The sequence below is a fragment of the Calliphora vicina genome, chromosome 1 (assembly GCF_958450345.1).
Source record: "Calliphora vicina chromosome 1, idCalVici1.1, whole genome shotgun sequence".
Lineage (NCBI taxonomy): Eukaryota > Metazoa > Arthropoda > Insecta > Diptera > Calliphoridae > Calliphora > Calliphora vicina.
In genome coordinates this window covers 125,770,255-125,792,939 of record NC_088780.1, presented here as the reverse complement: position 1 = coordinate 125,792,939, position 22,685 = coordinate 125,770,255, and the positions used below count along the sequence as shown (strand labels likewise).

Below are 22,685 nucleotides of genomic sequence, written 5' to 3'. Positions count from 1 at the left end.
TTTAAATAAAAATATTATTGTTATTTAAGAGCAAAGAGCTATAGAATAGTATTTCAAAGATGATTAAAAATAACAAATAAATAAGTAAATAATATAAATAAATGAAAACACAAATGATAAAACTTTAATGATCGCATTTTTAAATAAATTAGAAAACAAAAACCAATAATTTATTAAAATATCTCACTGAACTTATAAAGTCACTCATTTTGAGACTCCCGCCTAATTGTGCTTTGTTTGTATATTTTCAGAATCGTTCTACTAAAAATATCAGAGTTATAAAAAACAATAAAAGTATTGTAAATAATTAAAAATTTGCTCTCTTGTGCTTGATTTTCGATTAGAACCACATTGTGAAAAAAATGTGTCTCTCTGCCTCGCTCCTAAAAAAATGTGTAAATTTTTATACAAACACAAAACAAATTATTCCGAATTCTCTCTAATTATTTGTACCACAATTTGTACAGCTCTTTTTGTTATAAATAAATTGTCTATTCTTTCTCAATTACTCAATAGCCAGCTAAATACCTACATAGTATATTTAATAATATATTTTATTCTCAAAATCATATGAACAAAAAAAATTTCATTAATTTATGGATACGCGTCACTAATTCGTGGAAAAAACGAATGACGATGTGTTAATTATGGCTTGTATTTATTTTATTCTTTGCAGTCCATTGAAGTTTACAACTGGAAAAATCGAAAATACACATTAATAAAACACATAAAAAAAGGTGTAATTTGACATATATTTTTAGCAAAATGTTAAATTGCTCATACCCTTACTCCTCTTGCTGATTCTACTCGTTTTCAGAGCTGGGAAAATTTGAAAATATTCAAATAGTACTTTTTGCACACACTTGTTTATAAATAACATTTAATTTATTTAAATGTTATACACAAGATTTTCAACATAAAATACTGTTATACACAAGATTCTTAATAGAAATACTGTTATTCATAAAATTTTGAATATAAAATAATGTTATACACAGGATTTTCTATAGAAAATATACAAAATTTTCTATAGAAAAATACTGTTATAAACACGATTTCTATAGAAAATAATGTTATTCACAAAATATTTATGTACAGCTGCGGTCAAAATAATAGCACCACGACTTTCATATTGTTATATAATAATATTGCGTAAAAATTGTTAAATTAATTTTTGTTTTTTTGTATAAATTTATACTTAATTCAATAAACTTTAAAACCTTAAAAATAATTTTGAAAATTAGATTCAAATTTTAAAGAAAAACTACATGATATATGTAGGTATAAATACCTAAGAAATTCATCAGTCAAAAAGTCAAGATAGAAATCGATTAAAATAAACAAAAATTAACCAGGACAAAATTTAATTTAGTAACAATTATTATGGTTTGTAACGTTCTTAACACGTTATTATTAAAAGTAAAATATAGCTGTCTTTTGTTTTCGTATTTTTTTGGGAAAAAACAGACCGACCACCTCCTACCCATAAAGATTCTCAAAATTTTGAAAATTTTTTTGCCTGATTTTTTTTTATTCGATTCGAAATTTTCAGGAGATGGTTTGTAAAGAAAAAAAATTAAAAAATTCCGGGTAAAACTCGGAATTTTTTTGAGTCCAGTCAACTGTAATAAAAAAGCTGCCTAAAGTATGCAGTACAAATTTAGATATTTTATTTGCAAGTAAATAAGAACAGGCAGGTGTATGTGGGTAGGTGAAACTTGACTAGTCAACTAGTTTTTAATAAAATTCTGTTTAGGGATATCACATCCTGTGCAACGACATTGACCTTTTAGTCAGTTTATCATTTCATAGATCATTCATATGGTCATAATTTCTTTGATTTATATCTGAGTATGATTTTATCAAGCATTTGATCATATAAGATTGAATTATTTATTCCACGTATTCAATATATTCTTCGAATGTTATAATAGAAAAACCACAAGCAAACTATAATTTTAAAATCTGTGTGTTTGTAAGATAAGATGAATATATTATCTTAAATTTTGGTTGAAATTGGATTCGGAGGACATTCTATAGAAGTCTGACATCAAACAATATAATTTGTTTAATTATGTTGAAAAATGGTAATGCAACTTTGGAAATTTTACTTTTAATAGAGGATGTTATAATGTTATTGGTGAAACTTTTTCTAGTATTTAAATAATTTAAATTTTGTTCTTGTAATGGTCAGCGAATAACTGCAACACTAGTCGTCACTTTTGACCACCGTGCAGAACATAAATGCCTGATTTACGAAACGGTGGGCCAAGAATGTTACGATTAAAAGTGATAAGCGGTTGTGCAACCTAAAATTTATTTTTTTATTTCCACGCAATGTTTTTTAAAACCATTTCTAAATATCTATAAATAGTTTTATTCTGAATTAAGCTAATTTGTATGTTCAGAAATCATAATTTTTTAAACTAGAGCTCACATATACACCACTTTTTTTGTTACTAAAAAAATTAGAATAAGTAAAATTAATTTTTTTGTTTTTAATTTTATTCATTTCGATATAAATAGATCAAATTATAATTTTAAGGCGATTTTTTAAAACGAAAATAAAAATATTCTATATTTTTTCGACAATTTCTTAAGATGGTGCTATTATTTTGACTGCATAAAATCTGGGTATTTTTCAAAAATACCATATAATTGATTGAAAGGTTAATATTTCTTAAAGAAAACTTTACTCATAGAAGAAATAGAGATTAATTAACGACCTTATATTTAATTAAAATTACTATGGAAATAAAAATATTTCCCATGTTAATTGTTTTAAGGTTCTGTATACTGTTGTGCACAAGATTATCTACAGAAAATACTATTATCTACAAGATATTTATAGAAAATACTATTATACATAAGACGTTTTATAGGAATTATTCCAGCACACACTATTCTTAATAGAAAATACTTTTATACACAAGATTTTCTATAGCAAATACTGTTATACACAAGATTTTTTATAGGAAATACTGTTATACACAAGATTTGAAAATACTGTTATATGTACGAATTTCTATAGAAAATACTGTTATACACAATAATTTGTATAGAAAATACAATAATACAAAGAATTTACTTTAGAAAAAATACAATACAGAAACAGGGGCCGAATTACCGCATTCGATATCGAGTAAAATCGATCGTAATTTTCTTATTTGAGATTACGGAATTCGATATCGAGCATGAAATTTAGTGCATTTTGTTATAATTACGATATCGAAATTATTTTTTGATACGATAGTTCAGTTTTTGAAAGTATCAAATTGGTATGAAATAGTATTAAAAAAACTATGATCGTGTCAGCATTTCCATGTCTGATCATATTATATGTACATATGTATATTTGTTTTATTGTCGCACTAAAATAATAAATTTAACAGAAAAGGGTTGAATTGTTTACATTAGTTGGAAATAATACTATGATTATATACATTAGGGTGGCTCTTACATTGAACTATTTCGATTTTGAGTGGTCCCATTTAGTTGACGTGTTATAAATTATCAAATAATTTTACAATAATTATAGAGTAATTTATATGTGCATATGTATTCGAAATTGTTTTGAATTTTTGTATTTTTGACTTCGGGTTAATATATGAGGAGCCGCAGAACAAAAAATACTTTTTCGATTTTTTTTACAAATTTATTTTTTGGTATTTTTATATTTGAGTTGAAATCTTATAGAAAAAATCAATTTCCCAAAATTTTTAAATTTTCAAAAAAGTACTTTTTTTGCTCCTCATATATGTATTAATGAAATCCAAATAAAAATTATATTATTTTATTAATACACAGACAAAAATTACGACAAATAAATTGTCATATTAATTACCATATTCGTCAATACAATTATTTTTTTAATTGAAAAGGCACCAACAACCGATTTTGTAGATACTAAAAATATTTTTGTTACTTAAAATTGTTAACTCTCAACAATATGTTTTAACAACGAGTTTGTGAAATTAAACAAAAAATTTGTTAATAGTCAACAGTAAAATTTTAACAATAGGTTTGTAACTTTAAATAATTATATTGTTAATAGTTAATTATATATATCTGCAATAGCTTTTTCTTATATTAATTAAAAATGCATTTGATGGTTTTAATTGTTGTTTTCATTTTTATAAAAAAATTTACAATTTATTTTAATAATGACATATGTATATAAATTTAAAATATAAAGTTGAAGCTTGTTATATCCATTATCTCACCTTTTGAACTGGTACAAAATACATGTCAGTATCACCTTCCACGAACGGTTATACAGATTCTTCCTCTAGTATTGTTCTTAAATGACGCATTCTTATTAGACGCATTTGATGTTGACTAGAGACCACCAAAATCCTGTTGAAAAAAGTGTTTTCTATATAAAATCGATGTCCATTTTTTGCTGTATATAGTTACAGATTCAACTTACCATCTGGAATACACCAATTTCTTTATAATTCGCAAAAGAAAACATATTTTTTATGAAACAACAAAATGTTTATATTTTTCTTTTATTTATATTTTCTTGACACATTTATTTTTGTTACTTTCAATATAATATTCCTATTGAATTTTAACAACTGAAATTGTTAATAAATATCTAAAAGAAATTGTTGATATGAGTATTAGAATACATATTCAATTATAAAATTATTGAAAATTTAAATCATATTTCAAAAAAAAAATTTCAATTACTTAATAACTGTTAACATTTTTTTCTGTGTAGATATAGTTAGGGTTTCTAATTTCCCGACCTTTTTTGATTCCCGGGAATCAGAAAAATTTTTCTACATTCCCGGGTACCCGGCAATTCCCGAAATATATAATGAGACTGTAAATTAGGAATAGTATAGCCAAATTTCATATAAAAACTTAGTGTTATAATTATTAAATATCAGAGCTTCGAATTAATTAATAAAATCTGCGCTTAATTCACTAAAATCTTAATCCGTAATTAAAAAATGTCAGCCTTTCATTCCATAAATCCATTCCTAATATTTATTTTTTTAGATTCATTCCAAAGCCTTTGTTAATTAATAACAGAATTTATTCAAACTTTAAAATAAATCCATTCCTAATATTTAATTTTTTAGATTCATTCCAAAGCCTTTGTTAATTAATAACAGAATTTATTCAAACTTTGAATGATTAAATTTTTGTTAAATCAAATCATTTACAAAATTAATTGAAACAAGTAAGAGTGCTATATTCGGCTGTGCCGAATCTTATATACCCTTCACCAAATTATAAACAAAATTTAATTTTTTAATTTTTTGGAAAAAAATTTTTTTCGATTGTTATTTTAAATTTTTTTTTTTCAAAAATTTTTTTTTTGTCTTTTAAATTTTTTTTTGAAAAAAAAAATTCGGGTTAAAATTTTTTTTTTCCGATTTTGACCCATTGTAGGTCCATGGTCTTATATACGTTGCAAATGTCTTTGAAATATCTATCATTAGATATCCATATTGTCTATATTAATGCCTTAGTAATCCAGATATAGGTCAAAAATAGGTCAAAAATCGAGGTTGTCTTGGTTTTTTCCTCATATCTCAGCCATTTGTGGACCGATTTTGCTGATTTTAAATAGCAAAATTCTCGAAAGCATGTCTGACAGAATTATTGAAGATTTGGATCCCGAAGATATCTGGGGTCTTCAGAAAATTGATTTCAACAGACAGACAGACGGACATGGCTTAATCGACTCCGCTATCTATAAGGATCCAGAATATATATACTTTATAGGGTCGGAAATGAAAAATGTAGAAATTACAAACGGAATGACAAACTTATATATACCCTTGCCACTCATGGTGAAGGGTATAAAAATGGTCTTAAACCTTTTTGTACTAGATTTAAATTGAAGAAAATTTAATCATTTAATAAAGTTTTGAGTGTATTTTGTTATGGATTTGAAGAAGAAATTTAAAGAATGATTCAATAAGAAATAAATTCTATAAATAATGAATTCTATTTTTAAATTTTATTACGAAAACCCTAAATAAATAATTATAAAAAGCGGTTTATTATTGCCAAGATATAAGCAAAAACTGTAAAAAACTTTTCAATGTTTTTTGGTGAAAAAAATAGAGTTCTAACTTGTTTTCTATGTATTTTCGTCAGTTTTTAAATCCCGGGATTCCCGACTAAAAATCCCAGGAATCGGGTAGTAAAAAATTGGCAAAATTCCCGGGAAATTTGTACCGGGAATTCCCGGCATAAAAACCCTAGATATGGTCCAATAGTACTATACATTTCATTTATTTATCATTTTTAGTGCAGAGGTCTAACTTTAATGTATTGGACAATTTTGACCCCAGATATAAAAGGGTTAATAATGTCCCTTTGATGGTCTGGCCAGATTTCAGCAGCTCATAATAGATAGAACCCTTTTCCACAAATGCCAAGGATTAGCTTAGCGCCATGGATATTTGTCGATTCGGCTGGTTGGACGGGCTTCACGTACGATCTCTTACACATCTTTTTATCGTAATTGATCAATTTTTCATCGCACGTAATGATTCGATGCTAAAACAATCGGCTTTCATGGTATCTCGTCAATTCGTATGGTACCCTATTTCCCTGCTTTTCGCGAAAGTTTTTAAATTGCTGATCACCACTTCTGAACCAAAAAAACCATCCAATAGAACACATTCACCATAAGCTTTAATGAGTAACAATCAGGGTCTTTGATGTTTCTTACTAAAAACATGATTTGGTGTAGGCTATAATAATTGAAATTTGTAGACAGATGTTTATTTATTAAAATAAAAGTTGGTTTTTTTTAAACTAAGTATTAACAAATTAACAATTAAGTAAAACATTTAGGTGTTTTGCCAGTCATTCTACTCAATTTAATTAGCAAAAAAATGCTGATTATAACAAATACAAAATAATGATTAACCTATATTTTGGCAACAACGACCAAGTAGCATAGAACCCTTATTAATTAAAAGCGATTATATTTATTGAATTTTAGATAACAGTGAAACAACATTTTGTTGCAAATCTCTTAAATTACTTTAAATTTTATTATAGTTTTAAATAAAATGAGTAATTTTTCAATACCAAACGAAGATAAGGAAGAATCGACAGAACATTCGAATTTCTTAGGAAATCACACCAATTGGGAGTGTTAGCAAGATGGAGTTTGATCTCCGTACTATATTTTAACAGACAGTGATAGACATTTGAATGGGTGTTAAACTTGCCTAAATAAATTTTATAGCAAATTAGCGCATTCATAGAGATTTTTAATCTAATATTATTGGTTTTATTTTGAGAAGCTAATGATCACAATAATAATGGCGAATTAATTATAAGGTGCAACCAATTCTACAACATTTACAAAAACCATATGCAATTTGTTTATGTTGGCTGGAGCTTTTAAATCTGCCTGATGTTTTTACGTTTGTTGTAGTATTCGCCGCAACAAACACTAGTAATCCAGCAGTCTTAGGAGATTGTCCCGAACTAGTAATTTTACTTATCTTTTAGGGTGGCAACTAGTTACTAGTGACTAATCAAGGATCAATTTACCCTTTTGTATTACAGTGAGACTGTCTAATAGCTGGTCCAAAGTAGTCAAAGCAGTGGATTCACATACTGATTACATAAAGTGAGTTACCTTTATAGCTACCTATTTGGTAACTTGATCAGCTGCATAACTAATTATTTTTACATGTACGGGTGCTAATTGACCTCAAATAGTCAGTTAAAAAAACATCACATAGACAGTCGGATAACCGGTTGTTTGTAAACAAATCATCCTCCAAAAACTCCCCAACTACTTTCTAAAGTGAAGTACCAAATAAACGTTTAAAGTGACTACATTTTAGGTTACTTAGAGACACTAAAGGGACAATTGCCTTTACGATAGGTTACATGAAATGTCAGTATACTTAAGCAACAAGAAAATAAACTGTATGTGAATTATATCAAAACAATTTGTATGAAACCAGTTTGTACGAATTACTCATAAAAAAGTGCAGTACAAAATAAACGTTTAATGTGACTACACTCTAGATTATTTAGAGATACTTAAGTGAAAATTGTCTTCCCACTACATTACCTGGGATGTATAAAGTAACCAATTGACTCCACTCTGCACTACTAAAGCACATACGTATCAAATGACCCAAAATATATAAATTGAAATCAGCCAAATCAATCAGCTAATTCATTTTGTCCTAATATAGTTAACATTAATTAGCATTCATTGATTTGTACTATAAAACCCCAGTTAGAAATTAAAAGTCTTTGGATGACAGCCTTTCTTATACTTGTTTGAAGCTGGATAATATAATAATTTAAGAATCTCCAAATGAACATTTCTCTCGATCTTATCCCAATATTCTAACTTACAATTCCATCCACAAAATAAAAAATAAGTTATGTACATTACAAATTGATTAAATAACTGAACAAACAAATTCCTTTACTCCCTCTTTTTATACAATTGAAGGCTCATAAAATGAATAATTTATTCAAATTACGAACTATTTAAAATGCAAATTTTATTTGAAAAAATTTTGATAAAAATAATATGAAATACAAACAGGTTTTATACAAATAACTGATTTATCTACGAGTATTAACAAATTGATTTTAAATAAAAACAACACGCTCTATACATGTGGTGCCATTAGTATTTTTTTTCCCCAAAAAGTGATAAACAATTTGTTTGAAAATTGCCAGTAATTAAATAAAAACCTAAAAGTAAATAAATGTTATTAGCATGTTGAAAAGATTTACATATATTCATTAGAATTGCAGAAGTCTCTTAAATGAGATAAACGATTGAATAAGTTTATATTATCCATAGAATATTAAAAAACACGATTTTTTATAAAAACCAGGTTTTCGGGTTATTCGAAAAATTGCATTTTCTATTGTAAAAATCCGGATTCGAATGTATTTTTACAGAGCGAGAAAATAAGTACAATTGTGAATAGGCCACGAGTGTGAAATATATTTGTCGCTCTTTCCAAACCACAACCATTTTGAATTACTGGAATCAGCTGATTCATATCTGTATAATCTGTGCATTATCTGGCCAGATCATCTCAGAGATTTCAGCAGCTTATAATAGATAGGAACCGTTTGGTCCCACCAAATATAAAGCATTACCTTAGCGCCATTGATATTTGGTTTTAGTGTCGATTGGGCAATTTGGCCGGACTTCACATACGATATCTTGCACTTCACCTTATCGTAATGGATCCATTTTTAATCGCATGTAATAATTTAGTGCAAAAATTATTTTCTTTTATAGCTTTCAAGCATTCTTTCGCACATGCAAAATCGTCTTTCAAGGTCTCTCGGCTTCAGTTTGTATGGTAAACAATTTCCCTCCATTCGCCACAGTGGTTTAGAAACTTTTTGTTTGGAAATAATTCGGTATCTTGGGAACTATTTGAGATATTGTTAATTTCACATGGTTTGAGCTGAGGTGTTTTCGAGTTGATTTACGTTTGTTCAGCTTCCTAGCGATAATGGGGGCCAGTGCGTAGCCCCTCAAATTTGGTCAACTCGGGTCTCAAATTTTTTAAAAAAATCGCCAAAAATCCATTTATGATAAATAGTCCTTTTGAAGGTCTACAAAAAATACCCTTACAAGTGTAGGTTATCTCTATTAGTTGAAGAGGTATTCAGGTTTATTGATTTATTTTTTTTTTAATTTTGCTCGATCTTTTTAGATATGGCGGGCCTACGAATGGTCGAAATTTATTTTTAAAATATCAGCTATATTGGTGATAAAATTCTAAATAAAATAAAAGCAAAAGTTGTACGCATCCAAAATTTGAATTTGTTTTTTCCCAAAAAAGCCCATATATTTTTGCTTTTGTAGAAAAAATTTTTCTTCGGGACTAAATAAAATTTGTATATGATCCGGAAAGATAACTTAATGCAAAAGCGTGTAAAAAAAAATTGACTCACTTAAGCGGACATATCACCCCCAGACTTATCCAAACTTGGCCAATTTTTAAAAAAAAATTTCGTTTTGAGTAAAAAATTCTAAAAAGGCAAAGCACCGATCCACGAAAATGCTTCATATTTGTATAACCCCACATGTTACTTAAATACTTACTAAGTGGTTTTACTATCACAAGGTAAATAACGTCACAGTAGGCACTATTCTTAAAAAAACTCAGTTTTTGGAACACATTTTCCCCGTTTTAGGAATTTCTGTATTTAAAAATAAAAAATGTCAAAAATTCGAATGCCATTGATTTAAGGACATTTGAGTCTATATTGGTTCTAAATTTTGTTATGATATCTTTAACTGTTAAAATTTTATATTTTTATTCGTGGAAAATCACAATATTATAATTTTTTTAGTTTTTAAGGTAAATGAAGTCCCAAAATTTTATAAAATTATTTAATTTTACTAAATTATCAATCCTCAAATCATAACATTTTCAACAATATCAAATACTTATATAAAAGGGCTTTATTTACTCCACAGAAGTTCCACAAACCTTGCCCCCTTTGACAAATTTGTACTAGAAATCACATCAGCTCAAACCGTGTGAAATTTGGTAAAAATATCTCCAATAGTTCCCAAGATACCGAATTATTTCCAAAAAAAAAGTTTCTAAACCACTGTGTTTTGGATGAATCCTACTGCTCGCAAACGTTTTGAAATTGCTGCTTGAGTAGCTCCCAATGACTTTGCAAGCTCTTGTTGAGTTTTTCTTCTATCTTCAAGGAGCCTCTATTTCCTGCTCTTCAAACTTTTTTGGCTGGCCAGAGCGATCTTTGTCTTCCGTGTCAAAATCAACACTTCTGAATCGAACAAACCATCTCTCGCACGTTGAAACCGACGGAATACATTCACCATAAGCATTGGTGACCAATCAGTATGCTTCAGCGGCACTTTTTTTTGGCAAATTAAAGAAGTAAAGCAGCTTTGTTGGCACAAAAATCAACATATTCGAAGCAAAAAAAAAAAAAACGTTATAATGTTCAATAACTAAGTGAGAATAAATAACAGATATGTCCCTTCAAAATTACATATAAAGTTATTAAAAACAAAAACCGCGTTCAAAAGATACGCCATCAATAGTGATACACCCAATATTTGAAAAGTTGTCACTGTATATGTCAATTGTTTCAGATTTCGTGTTTGAATCTTCAATATTTCAAAACGTCTAAGAACTACAAATATTTCCCAATAATCATTTTTGCTGAAATTCAAGTTGAAAAAAATTTTAATTCCTGCCTTGAATCCAGAGTGAGGTCATTGAATTATAGATATCACTAATTATATGAATCAGCTGGTTTCAGTAATATTTCAATAGAAAACAAACAAAATGTCAAAATGGTTGATGTTTGAAAAGAGGAACAAACATATATCACGTATCATATCTCGTAGCCTATTGAAAGTTGTATTTTTTCTCTCACTCTGCAAACCACAACCATTCTTACTTTTTTACCAACTATCATTTGTTGCATATCTGTAATAATCTGTGATAGATATATTACACTTTGTATCAATAGAATTCACCAGTAAAAAGGAAATTTAAATACAAGTAATTAATTTTTTATTTGAAAATATTGTTACATTTTAACCTTTTCAAAACGCTGGTTTATTTCCTTTAAATAAACCGGATACTTTTGATTGCAAATAAAAGCCGTTTAGTAGTTTAAAAATTGTAACAACTCTTTATTTATTCAAAATGTACAACAACCACAGAATTAAGTAGCCACTCAATGTGTTTTATACACGTTTACAAATTCTCAGAAATACAGACACAATTTATAATGTACACGAATTTACTTGAAAAACACAACACACTTTAAGGCACTCAGTTGATGTTTATTTGAAAAGCGTCTCTGATAAACTCACTAACGACTGCAACCTCTGCCACTATTTATAACACTGCATTACCATCTAGAAAGCTCTATTTCTACAATGTTCCTTAACTGAATATTCGAATTCAAACAGCGTTGCCAACTTACGATCAATGGTCAACTGAAAGCTTTTATTTAATAATGCCCACAGATATGTTACAGTTTGCTATTACAGCACTGTTATTTGAAAGCATTATGCTACTTTTAAATCAGCCCTTAAAATCGTTATATTTGAATTCAAGTACAATTTCGTAACAATATTTTAAATTTTCATATATTTTTCAAGCTATATTTTCAAAAGCATGCATTTTTAGTACTTTAGTGTTTATTGCGTTATTTGTTTTATTTTGAAGCTCAGTCCTTAATATTATTCCATGTTACTCTTCATTTTCAGCACTTTTCTATTCATGCTCATACAAAATGATTGACTTAGAAGATTTGCCCCGACTAGAATCCCTATCGCCCATCAGGGACATTGACGATGGCTATCAACGGCATGCAGCCACACCGGGCATGACCCTTATACCAACGATCTTGAATGACGCATTGAATAACGGTAATTTTAATGCGGCAGCTGTTAACAACATTAGTTTCAAAACTAATGCCGATTTGATTAGCAGTGCTGGCGGCTTAATGACAGGTAATGATGATGATACCAATCGTATGCTTATTGGAGCAGGTTTACGTTACATATCTCAGGTAAGAGAAATTGTCAAAATTTTAAATTAATTTTTATTTTTTTTAATAAAAACAAAGAGAATTGTAATTTGTTAATTTTAAATTAAATTTATTTTGGTTCATTTAGTAAACAACAAAATTTAAAAAGCAAAGAGTTTATTATTATTACATAGCAGAACAAGCAAGGTACAATTATTAGAAAGTACGTTCTCAATTATACATTCCCTATAACGTCAAACAAAAGAAAATTAGAAAAAACAAAACGAAATGTCTAAGACAAAAAAAAAAAGAATTAAACAAATTTTTGTGTATTTACTTTTCTTCGTGAAATATTCAATTCAAATTAAATTTGTTCCAAATAATATGTGTTAGTTTTAATATAACGTGCAAAACATTGCGAAAACAAAATAAAAAGTGATTAGAGTAAATGCGTTATTTGACGTTGTAGGGGTAAATATTGAAAACTCTCCCTAATAATTGTACCTGGTTGGTTCTACCATGTTATTATTATATCCAAAAAGTAACTAAAATTCTAAGAACACGTTTGTGATGTGATCAAACAATAAAACAAGCCAAAAGAAAGTGCATTTATTAATGATTTCTTGAAAGTTCAGTACAAGGTCCCAGCGGATCTTTTCACACTTTCACCTTTAAATCACAATAGAAACCAAAATTTTGGTTGGATTGCCTTGAACTTTTTTTTAAACGATTCTAAATAAAATTTCCTTGGAATACATGTGGCGGTCGGGTATACTTCTCATGGACCATCAAGGAGTAACTTCAGTTTGAAAATGAAAGAGGTCCCCAGGGACCTTCTCACCCATTGGAATTTTGTAATTTAAATAGTCACTTTCTTTTAATGTACACACTTATATTACAAACTTTATAATTGGTCAATTCACAAGGTCTCTTATCATGTCATATTGTCATAATGTCCTAATATTTCACAATGGTTTTTATTATTTTTCAAGTAAAAAGTGTCCTAAAATAATAGTACTCTGTATGCTATGTTTATTGTGTTATCGTAACCAACCAGTAGAAACCTGTGCCGAATGCCTAAGTATCGGTTAAGCCGAGCTGCCGAGTCGAGATATATTAAGACATTATGACAATATGACTAATAAGAGACTTTGTAAATTGACCAAATGTTCAAGTATACAGTGTTAATACCGTTGATATTATTTCTAACAGCGTCTATCATAAACTAAAATACCGATTGCAACCTCTGCTACTATTTATACACAGCGCCATCTTCCTTCCAGTAGCTTCATGAAACTTATATTTGTACAATGATCAACTCAAAGCTTTGTATGTTCCACAGCTATGTTAATAATATCCAGAGATATGTTAATAATGTCCACAGTTATGTTAACTGCTGTTAATCGACCGGTAAACAACATTATCCACATTGCAACTTGAAACCAGCCGTTAGAAACCGTTATATTTGCATTCAAATACAATTTCATAACAATATGTTTGGGTGTTACAATACAAACATCAGTACAAACGCCTAATACCCTTTCCACTATGGTGGTGTAAGATATAATTACTGCTGTACTTCAATGATTGATTAATAATTATTTTAAAGTCATTAAATTAAACACACCAAAGTTCGATTATTATTTAATGATTGATGGAAAATCAAATGTTTCGGATATTGACAGATAATATTAGATTATCATTAATAACACTGTGCTCGAAATTGACAGATTTTATTTCCTGTCAAGCGGGGTATAATATACAATTTGAACAATATCATTATTTTCACTTTGATGATTTCGTTAGTTTTTATAATTGCTGCATTTGCAGTTTAGAAAGTCCCCGAGATATTATTGCTAACAAATGTTAAGGGACTCCTTCATTATCTTCACAATATGTCAGATGTAAGTACATATCGCACACCCAGTTCAAAAGTGACACAACTCAAAATTTTAATTTTTCAGAAATCGAAAATAAATATATACCAATTGAAACATAATGAATGACATTAGTGTTTTTCTTAGCAACAGTTAACAACAACTGAATGCAGTGATATTTTTTGCATAGTTTAAGCTCAAAATTAATTTTTCGAGTTTATATAACGAAAAATAAATTTTGAGTTGTATGACTTTTGAACTGGGTGTGCGATATGTTTAATATCAGATGACGAAGAGTACATTTCAAATCTTGTTAATATTCGGAAAATTAATTTGGCACTATTTCTACAATTTTGGTCCGTTTTTGACATGATTTGACACTAAATATAAATGTTTAAATGCCATCACTTATCCCTGCTGATAAATCACACATGTAGTAGCTTTTGCTACATTCCAGCAACATTGAAGCTTTTAGCAAACAAATTAAAGCTTTTAACTCAACATGTTGAATTGCTAAATGTTGAGAGCAGAGTGTTGCTCTTTATTTATTTTCCTTTGTTGTTTTGCTTCTCTGTTCGATGCGTCAGTAAATTAGTGGTGAAATTACATTGAAGCGAAAGAAGACAATTGAAAAAACGCGGACAAGTTCGTGAAATCAGTCGACCGATATTTTTTGGAAATACAACACAAATATTTATTTGTTTTTTTGCAAATATTGTATCAAGAAAAAACCGATAAATAAAACGCGTTTATTTTCTGAGAATACAGTGAACTTAAAGCAACAACTACATACAAAAGAAAACATATTCTAAGTAAAGAGAATTTAATAAATTTATTTGTTGTTTAATCTAAAACGATAATTACGGATTAAAGTGCAAAAAAAAAGGAATTTTATAAATTAAGTAAAACGCAAAGCAAAAAATCAAATTAAAGTGAAGTGCTCAAAGTGAATTTCATACAAAAAAATCCAAAGAATAAAAGGAAAAAACGTGCAAAGTACGAAAAGAAAAAACGAGCAAAGAAAGCTTGACATAAAGAGGAATTTAAAAATAAAAAGGAGGTAGTGCAAAATAGAAAATGAAAAAACACGTTTGTCTATAAAAATATAAAAAAATAAATAACAAGCACTGGAAAAATTTTGTTGAATTTATTAAAAGTTTCAATAGAATAGAAAAATATGTTAATAGTTGAATAAAAATCCCTTTTTTCGAAATAAAAATGTCGAAATAAAGCTATACGAATAATAAAATCAAATAAATAATTCATAAAAATTTTGGAATTGGAACGACTAAAACAAATAGAAAAGTTTAGTATCAAAAAACAAAAAGAAAAAAACGTTCACTTACCATTTACAATGTTGTCAAGGTGCTGTTTGTTGTTATTTCACTGTAATTTAACATGATTTGTATTGTGTTTGTTGTTGTTGCTGCTGCTGCCGTTGTTTTTATTGTATGTGTGTAAAATTTTCTTTGTGTTGTTGTTTTGTTCTTCCTGAAGTTTCGTCAATTTGCGTTTTCTTTCTTTATGTATGATTTCAATTCAAATCAATTATTGTGTTGTTGTTATTGCAAATGCATAAATAAATAAATGACATAAATATTTTAAATACACTCGTGCACGTATACACCACTAACTTGTACAATAATAAAACAACAAAAACACACAAGAATCAAAATACGAAATGCAAATTAAACAAAAAAAAAATAGATTCTTAATTGTATGCAGTGGTGAAGTTCATTTCATTGTATTTAATAATAGTGTTGCCCCATTATGCTTTTGATGGTTTTCCCTCAATGTCAAACAAACAAACCAAAAAGAAATATCATTAAAGATTAAGGATTTTAATAAAACCCTTATAGAATTGAAAAAAAATACCTGCTATAGACTGGCTCAACTTAATTTTGAAAAAATTCAATGTGAAATAAAGCAACTAATTCAATAAGCTTTAATTTGTTTATTTATTTTAATAAAATGTAATGTTCCAATTAGCCCCAAGGATAACTTTCCTGGGGATTTATTTAACTGTACCTTATCATTGTTCAAAAACATATTCATAAAATACCTATTAAAATTCCATTTTTTTTATTACTAATAGAATATGGTAGCTCTGTTTACCACTAAAACACTTCAACAACGTTGTCGACTTTGTGCTTTTAGTGTTCAAACCGCGGTAAAATATTGAGTTTAAGCTCGTTGTTTTTTTAATGTTTTCTAAAAAAAAAACAAGTAAGAGAGCTATATTTATTCAAAATAAAAATTTGAAATATTTTTAGGTAAACAAAAAATTAGTTTGTTCCAAAGTTTTTTTTAATATTTTGGAAAAATAATTTTCGAATTGTTTTTTAAAATTTTTTTATTACAATTGTTAAAATCGAAGCTTAAACTTTAACTTTACAATATTTTAAGCTACATAAAAGTCTATTGTGATTGTTAAAAATGTATATATGTACATTAGGGTGGCCCCGTTTGTATGGAGAAAAATAAGGTATCGATGTTCCCGCCTAAAATGATAACTTGATTCATTCTAAGACTACCTTTTTAAAATTTTTCGTCTAAAAAATAGAATTTATTCAAATAAATACATATATGAAATTTCTTGATCATAAACATAATGTAATTTCGCCGAAATGGCATACGAAATTAAACATCGATGGAGAGCTCATAAAATTTGAGTTATTTTGATGCCCATTACTATGAATTGAGTATGCAGAGATTGTCAGATAGGGATGAAATTAGGTTTAAACAAATTTGAATAAACATTAAACTGGACTGAATTTTAAAAAACGAGAAAAACCATTTCGGTGAAATTACATAATGTTTATGATCAAGAAATTTCATCTAAGTATTTGAATAAATTCTATGAAAAAATTAAATTTTTTTTTTTTTTTAAATTTCTAATAACCAATTGAATGCGTCTCTCAAAGACCTTTCATATGATACTAAATTTACATATACTTCCTTTGGAAGAAATATTGAAAAAATGTAAAAAACCTCAAAAAAGGACCTTTTTATACTTTGATCCAGCTCGCCAAATATTGACGCCAGGACGAAAAAATTTCTAAACGTGGTATTAGAATGAATCAAATTATCATTTTAGTCGGAAATATCTGCAACTTTACGACCCACCCCATATATTAGGGTGGGTCGATTTTTTTTCACGAAAAATCGTACAGCAGAAACGTATTCTACGGAAAATTCTAAGAAATTTTCCCCAAAGAAACCATAGGTCTAAAATCATATCCTATCTAGCACATTTCGTCTATTATCCAGTGATATTTTAGTACATATTTATTTTTTTAATATTTTTTTTATTGGACAAAATACGAAATGCGCAAGATTCGATTTGATTTTAGACCTATGTTTTTTTGAGGAAACTTTCTTAGAATTTTCCGTAGATTGCGATTCTGCTATACGTCCATACAAATCGACCCAGCGTAATATATATATGTTCCATTGATCCTATATGGAGCATAGGGTCTCAATAAATTGGTTGAACATGTTCCTATCTTGTGCTAACGCTCTCACTTCGCTCCAACTCTTATGTATTCCGGATATTTCTGCATCGATTTGTCTTCTCCATGTATGAGCTGGGCGTCCCCTTCTTCTGCTGCCTTGTGGATTTCACTCAATTGCATTCCTTGTGATGTCATTTCATGGCCTTCTCAATGTATGGCCAATACATCGCCATTTACGTCTTTTTATTTCTGAGGCTATGGGCTGTTTTGATTTGATTGTTCCCAGAGCATAATATTGGATATTACTATGGGCCAAAATATTCGCAAGATCCTGCGTAGATACTGGTTCACAAACACCTGGATCTTTTGCATATTTCGAGGGGCAGCGTTCCACGTCTCACAACCATAAAAAAGTGTGGATTTTACATGTGTGTTAAAAATTGTTAACTTTGTACGCTGGGAAATGGAAGACAAATTCCAAATATAAGTAACCATTAATAACCCAGCAGTTCTAGGCTACTATCTAGAACTAGTGATTTTATCTATCATTTAGAGTGACAACTAGTTACATAGGGTACATGGGTATGATAATTATATCAACACAATTTGTATAAAACCAGTTTGTACGAATTACTCACAAAACGGTTAAAGTGACTACACTCTAGATTACTTGGAGACACTTAAATGACAATTGTCTTCACGCTAGATTACCTTGTATGTATAAAGTAACCAATTGTCTTCTGACTGCACTATAAAGAGTACAGACGTGTCATATATAATTTGCAGTCAGCAAATATGTGGTGACAATGTATGAATGTAAGGACTGAGATCGTAAAATTCTTAACACACGTTTTTTATTAAAACTTTTAACTCAAGTAATATTTGATTTTTTTTTATCAAGTTACCTTTCTAAAGCATGTCAGTTATTATGTTTAATGTCAATGAGTGGCCAGAAAAATGTGCGTACTAAAATTATTAAATATTTTCAACAAAACCCAACTTGATCATACAAAAGGTTGGCCAAACAATCAAAGGTCTGCCTTCAAACTGATTCGAATGTTATTAAACATTATCGGCAGAACTTGTCCGTTGATTGAAAATATGGTAGAAGGAATGGTCCACATTATGTTTCTAAAGCCAAAAAAAAATAGAAAGCTTTTTCAAAAGAGCTCCCACACCTCCGGTATGAAAGCAGCCCGGTTAGGTCAGTACTCGGACTATTTTAAATTAAAGCGAATGCAGGTTTAAAAGCATACAAGGCTCAAAAAGTTACTGACAGGAACTCTGCTAAAAATTTAGAGGCCAAAGACAGAGCACGGATATTGAAATCATATTTTATACAAAAAATATACCTGCTGCATAATGGATGAAAAAATGTACATATGGAAAATTTTTCGCAGCTTCTTGGTCAATTTTTATATCTTGCAGATGCTCGAGGGAATGTTGAATTAAAGTTTAGGACCCAAAAGCAGACAAAATTTCCCAAAAAGTTCTTGGTATGGCAAGCAATATTTAGTTGCGGCAAAATAGTCAAACATTTGTTACAAAGGGCTCTATAAATACCGAAATTTACATCAAGGAATGTTGACAAAAAAGGATGTTTCCATTCAGAAGACTTCTTAATGTGTCCACTTATTTTTGGCATGATTTGACATATGTCACTATGTTAAGAATGGTCTTGAGTGGTACAAGAACAATAATGTGGTATTTGTACCAAGAGAGGCAATTCCTCCAAACTGCCTGGAGCTGAGTCCAGTGGAGAGACATTGGGCTCTTGTTAAAAGAGAATTGAAGAGCACAAAGTGACATAAAGCACTATAAAAACCATAAATTGTAACAATAATTTTAATCAAATAAAAAAAGATTAAAAACTGTAAGTTTTGTGGTTTCATTTTCATTAACATATACATATGTATGTTAAAAATTTTTCGATCTCAGTCCTTATAAAACAAAAACTAATAAATAAAATATTTAATTTACATGCTATCATATATAATAGACATAGAACGGAAACTCTCCTGTCAATGACCTAACTCAGTTGTCAGAAACCTAAGTGGTGAGAATGTATTATGTAGTAGAATAAACTATGTAAAAACAATACCAACACTCGTATGTGTGATTATTTTTTTGTTTGAGTTTTTTTCTATTTTACGCTCTATGTTTCTCTATGCATCCTATTTCCAAAACAAACAAAAATGTCATGAAATAATAATTAAAACATTAAGGGCCATTATTACAACTTGCCGTTATAGGGTGAATGCACCAGTAGTCGGCAGTTTAACTTTTTTTCAGTTTTTAAAGTGATACCATTATGAGTGCGAACATGGTATTGGGATGTAAATGGGTTATTGTTGTTTAGTAATTTGTATAGTTTTAGACTCAATTAATTATTTTCAAGCAGTTTTTATTAAATTTGAGCAATTTACGTTTTTTTGAAAAAACACGATTTGTACCCGAAGTCGGCACCCTTGATCCTAATGTCGGCAATTTGTGACCCAATTGTCGGCATAGCATTTTTTATTAAGAAAAGAATAAAATTTTAAAAGAATTCAAGTTATTTTTTATTTAAAATATCACCCATTTAAATAAATACTAATAAAAAACATAAATTAGTGCATTTGAGGTGAAACCACTGTGCGCAAATATCATATCCTACGTTTTTAGACCATCATCCTCAGGATCTGTGTCCAAATCCTCTTCACATGTGCCCCTAACTCGTTTTATCTTCCTTTTTTAATTTGTTTTGGTTTATTTTATTTTTCTATTATGGTCACTGTAATTATGTATATGTTTGCGGTAACCATTTATGTTTATTTTATGTTTAAGTTACCATTCACATCATTGTAGCAATCATATATACATATGATTGTAGTAAATATTTATGTGTTTGTGGCAACCATGTTTATGATGTAATACTTCAACATATTGTGTTGTTCTAGGATTATGGTCATCATATTCTGAGATCAACATATTATGATAAATCATTATCATGAAAATGATTGCCATAAATATATATTTATTTACAATCATGTTAATGGTAACGTAAACATATTATGGTTACCGCAATCATATATAATATCCCAGTGACCATAATATTATTAAAAAACTTTGAACAAATTTGAAATGTACAACTACAACTTGTTGGGATTGGACTTGAACAGTTAAAAGGCTGAAACCAAGTATTTGAATAATTATTTGATAAAGTTGGAGATGAGTAGTGAACAGGTTTCAACGTTTCATTGTGATTTTCTGCAGCTAAAGTTGGCTATACTACCATATTTTCAACTTTTCCTTGTTAATTATGAACGTGCCTGCCTCTATGGTAAGATTACTCACAATTTCAATAGTTTGATAATTTATTTTTAAGTTATTGTTCTCTTCGATAATGTCATCGGAATCAATTCTACGCTCATATTAGGAGCTAGTCGGTTGACTATTTCAAAAGCTAGATCCAAATCCGTTTATTTTCTCATTTTCAGGCCGATCACCTACTAATAACTCCAACTTATTTAGTAAAGAGCCTGTTTATTAAGGTATCTTACATGATTATTTTAGAGAGAACAGTTTCAAAACCCCTTTATACCATTTCTTTCCGGGTAGATCATATACAAATGGTGTGGTTTGCTGCTCTTCCTTCACGATTGATTGAACCGTGTTAAGTTAATCCTCACTTTCTTTGGAATTAGATAACACTGTTTGCGGCCCCATTCTCATAGGACCTTCGGAACCGTATAATTTGTCCTATATTTTTGAACGCGGAACTCCATATTCTTTACTGGCACCTAATACAGAAATTGGGCCTTCTCTCGCATAGAAAATATTTTAAGGCTTTTTCAGGATAATGGTGCACGGGCTTTTTTTTCTGGAGTGTCCATATTTGGAATTCTAAGATGTTAGAATTAATAATACCTACTGAATCTCTAAATATTACTCTGTTTAACGATCTCCAGTCAAATAAAAAGCTGCTGCCGAGTTCAGGATGCTTGGTCTCCTATACTCGGCAGTTCTTAAAATGCTCAATTAAAACTGTGCCGACTATTGGGTAAACTCATTTCAAACTCATTTTCTCCAAATCTATTGTCAAGAGAGATGAGTAATAAACAAATTTGTAGAATTTGAGCTTAATACAAAAAATTAGCAATTTTCCTGAAGTCGGCATCACTATGCCGACTATTGAAAATCATAGAAATTTTTGTTCCTAATGACGGCATCAATTAAAATAACCAAAAAAAATATTTTTTGTGAAAACTTTCACATTGTAGGTAATATTTAAACAAAGTTTTATCTGTTAGCACCACTCTGGTAAAAATATTACTTAAATTGATATGGTTACTAACTTGTTTTAGTTGGCCTTGCCACTAAAAAATTTCTTAAAAAACAGGCACTTCCGCACCAGTTGAAAGATGGTCACTTAATGAGGACAAAAATAGATGAAAATACTCATCTCAACCAAATTTAAACATTACATAAAGATAAATGAGTGTATGTTTAATTCAATTTAAATCTTACTTTTGTATAAAATTATCGTTATTCTTATTTATTAAGCTTTTAAGTCAAAAATGCCGACTACTGGGTCATGCCGACTATAGGAGCGTTTACCCTAGTTAAAGTTAACTTTAAGGGTACCATTTTCTATTGCTTACAGTTACCTTTAACTATAAAGCAAGTTGTAATAATGGCCCTAACTCATATACATATTTTTTAAAAGCAAAAGTGTAAAGAAATAAAATGTTAGTGCTAATTTATTTTGTTTTTGATTTCTGTTAATGTGGTCTTTTACCTCATTACCAGACTAGTACTCTACATTGTAAATACCCTATCAACAAATTTAATCGCACGTATT

General features: G+C 29.0%; 1 protein-coding gene across 3 annotated transcripts in view; it reads left to right on the top strand.

The window, feature by feature from the left end:
• cnc (cap-n-collar) overlaps nucleotides 1–22,685 on the top strand; it is a 156,065-nt gene that overhangs the window by 9,118 nt on the left and 124,262 nt on the right. For 2 of the 3 annotated variants that reach the window (XM_065515769.1, XM_065515768.1), the window contains exon 1: nucleotides 14,919–15,447. Coding sequence is in view for 1 of the 3 variants with exons in the window: in XM_065515770.1 (XP_065371842.1) it covers nucleotides 12,274–12,552 (279 nt within the window). In the remaining 2 variants the exon portion in view is untranslated. Of the gene's footprint in view, nucleotides 1–12,247; nucleotides 12,553–14,918; nucleotides 15,448–22,685 lie in introns of those variants that run through there. The other variant, XM_065515770.1, reaches the window with a different exon arrangement.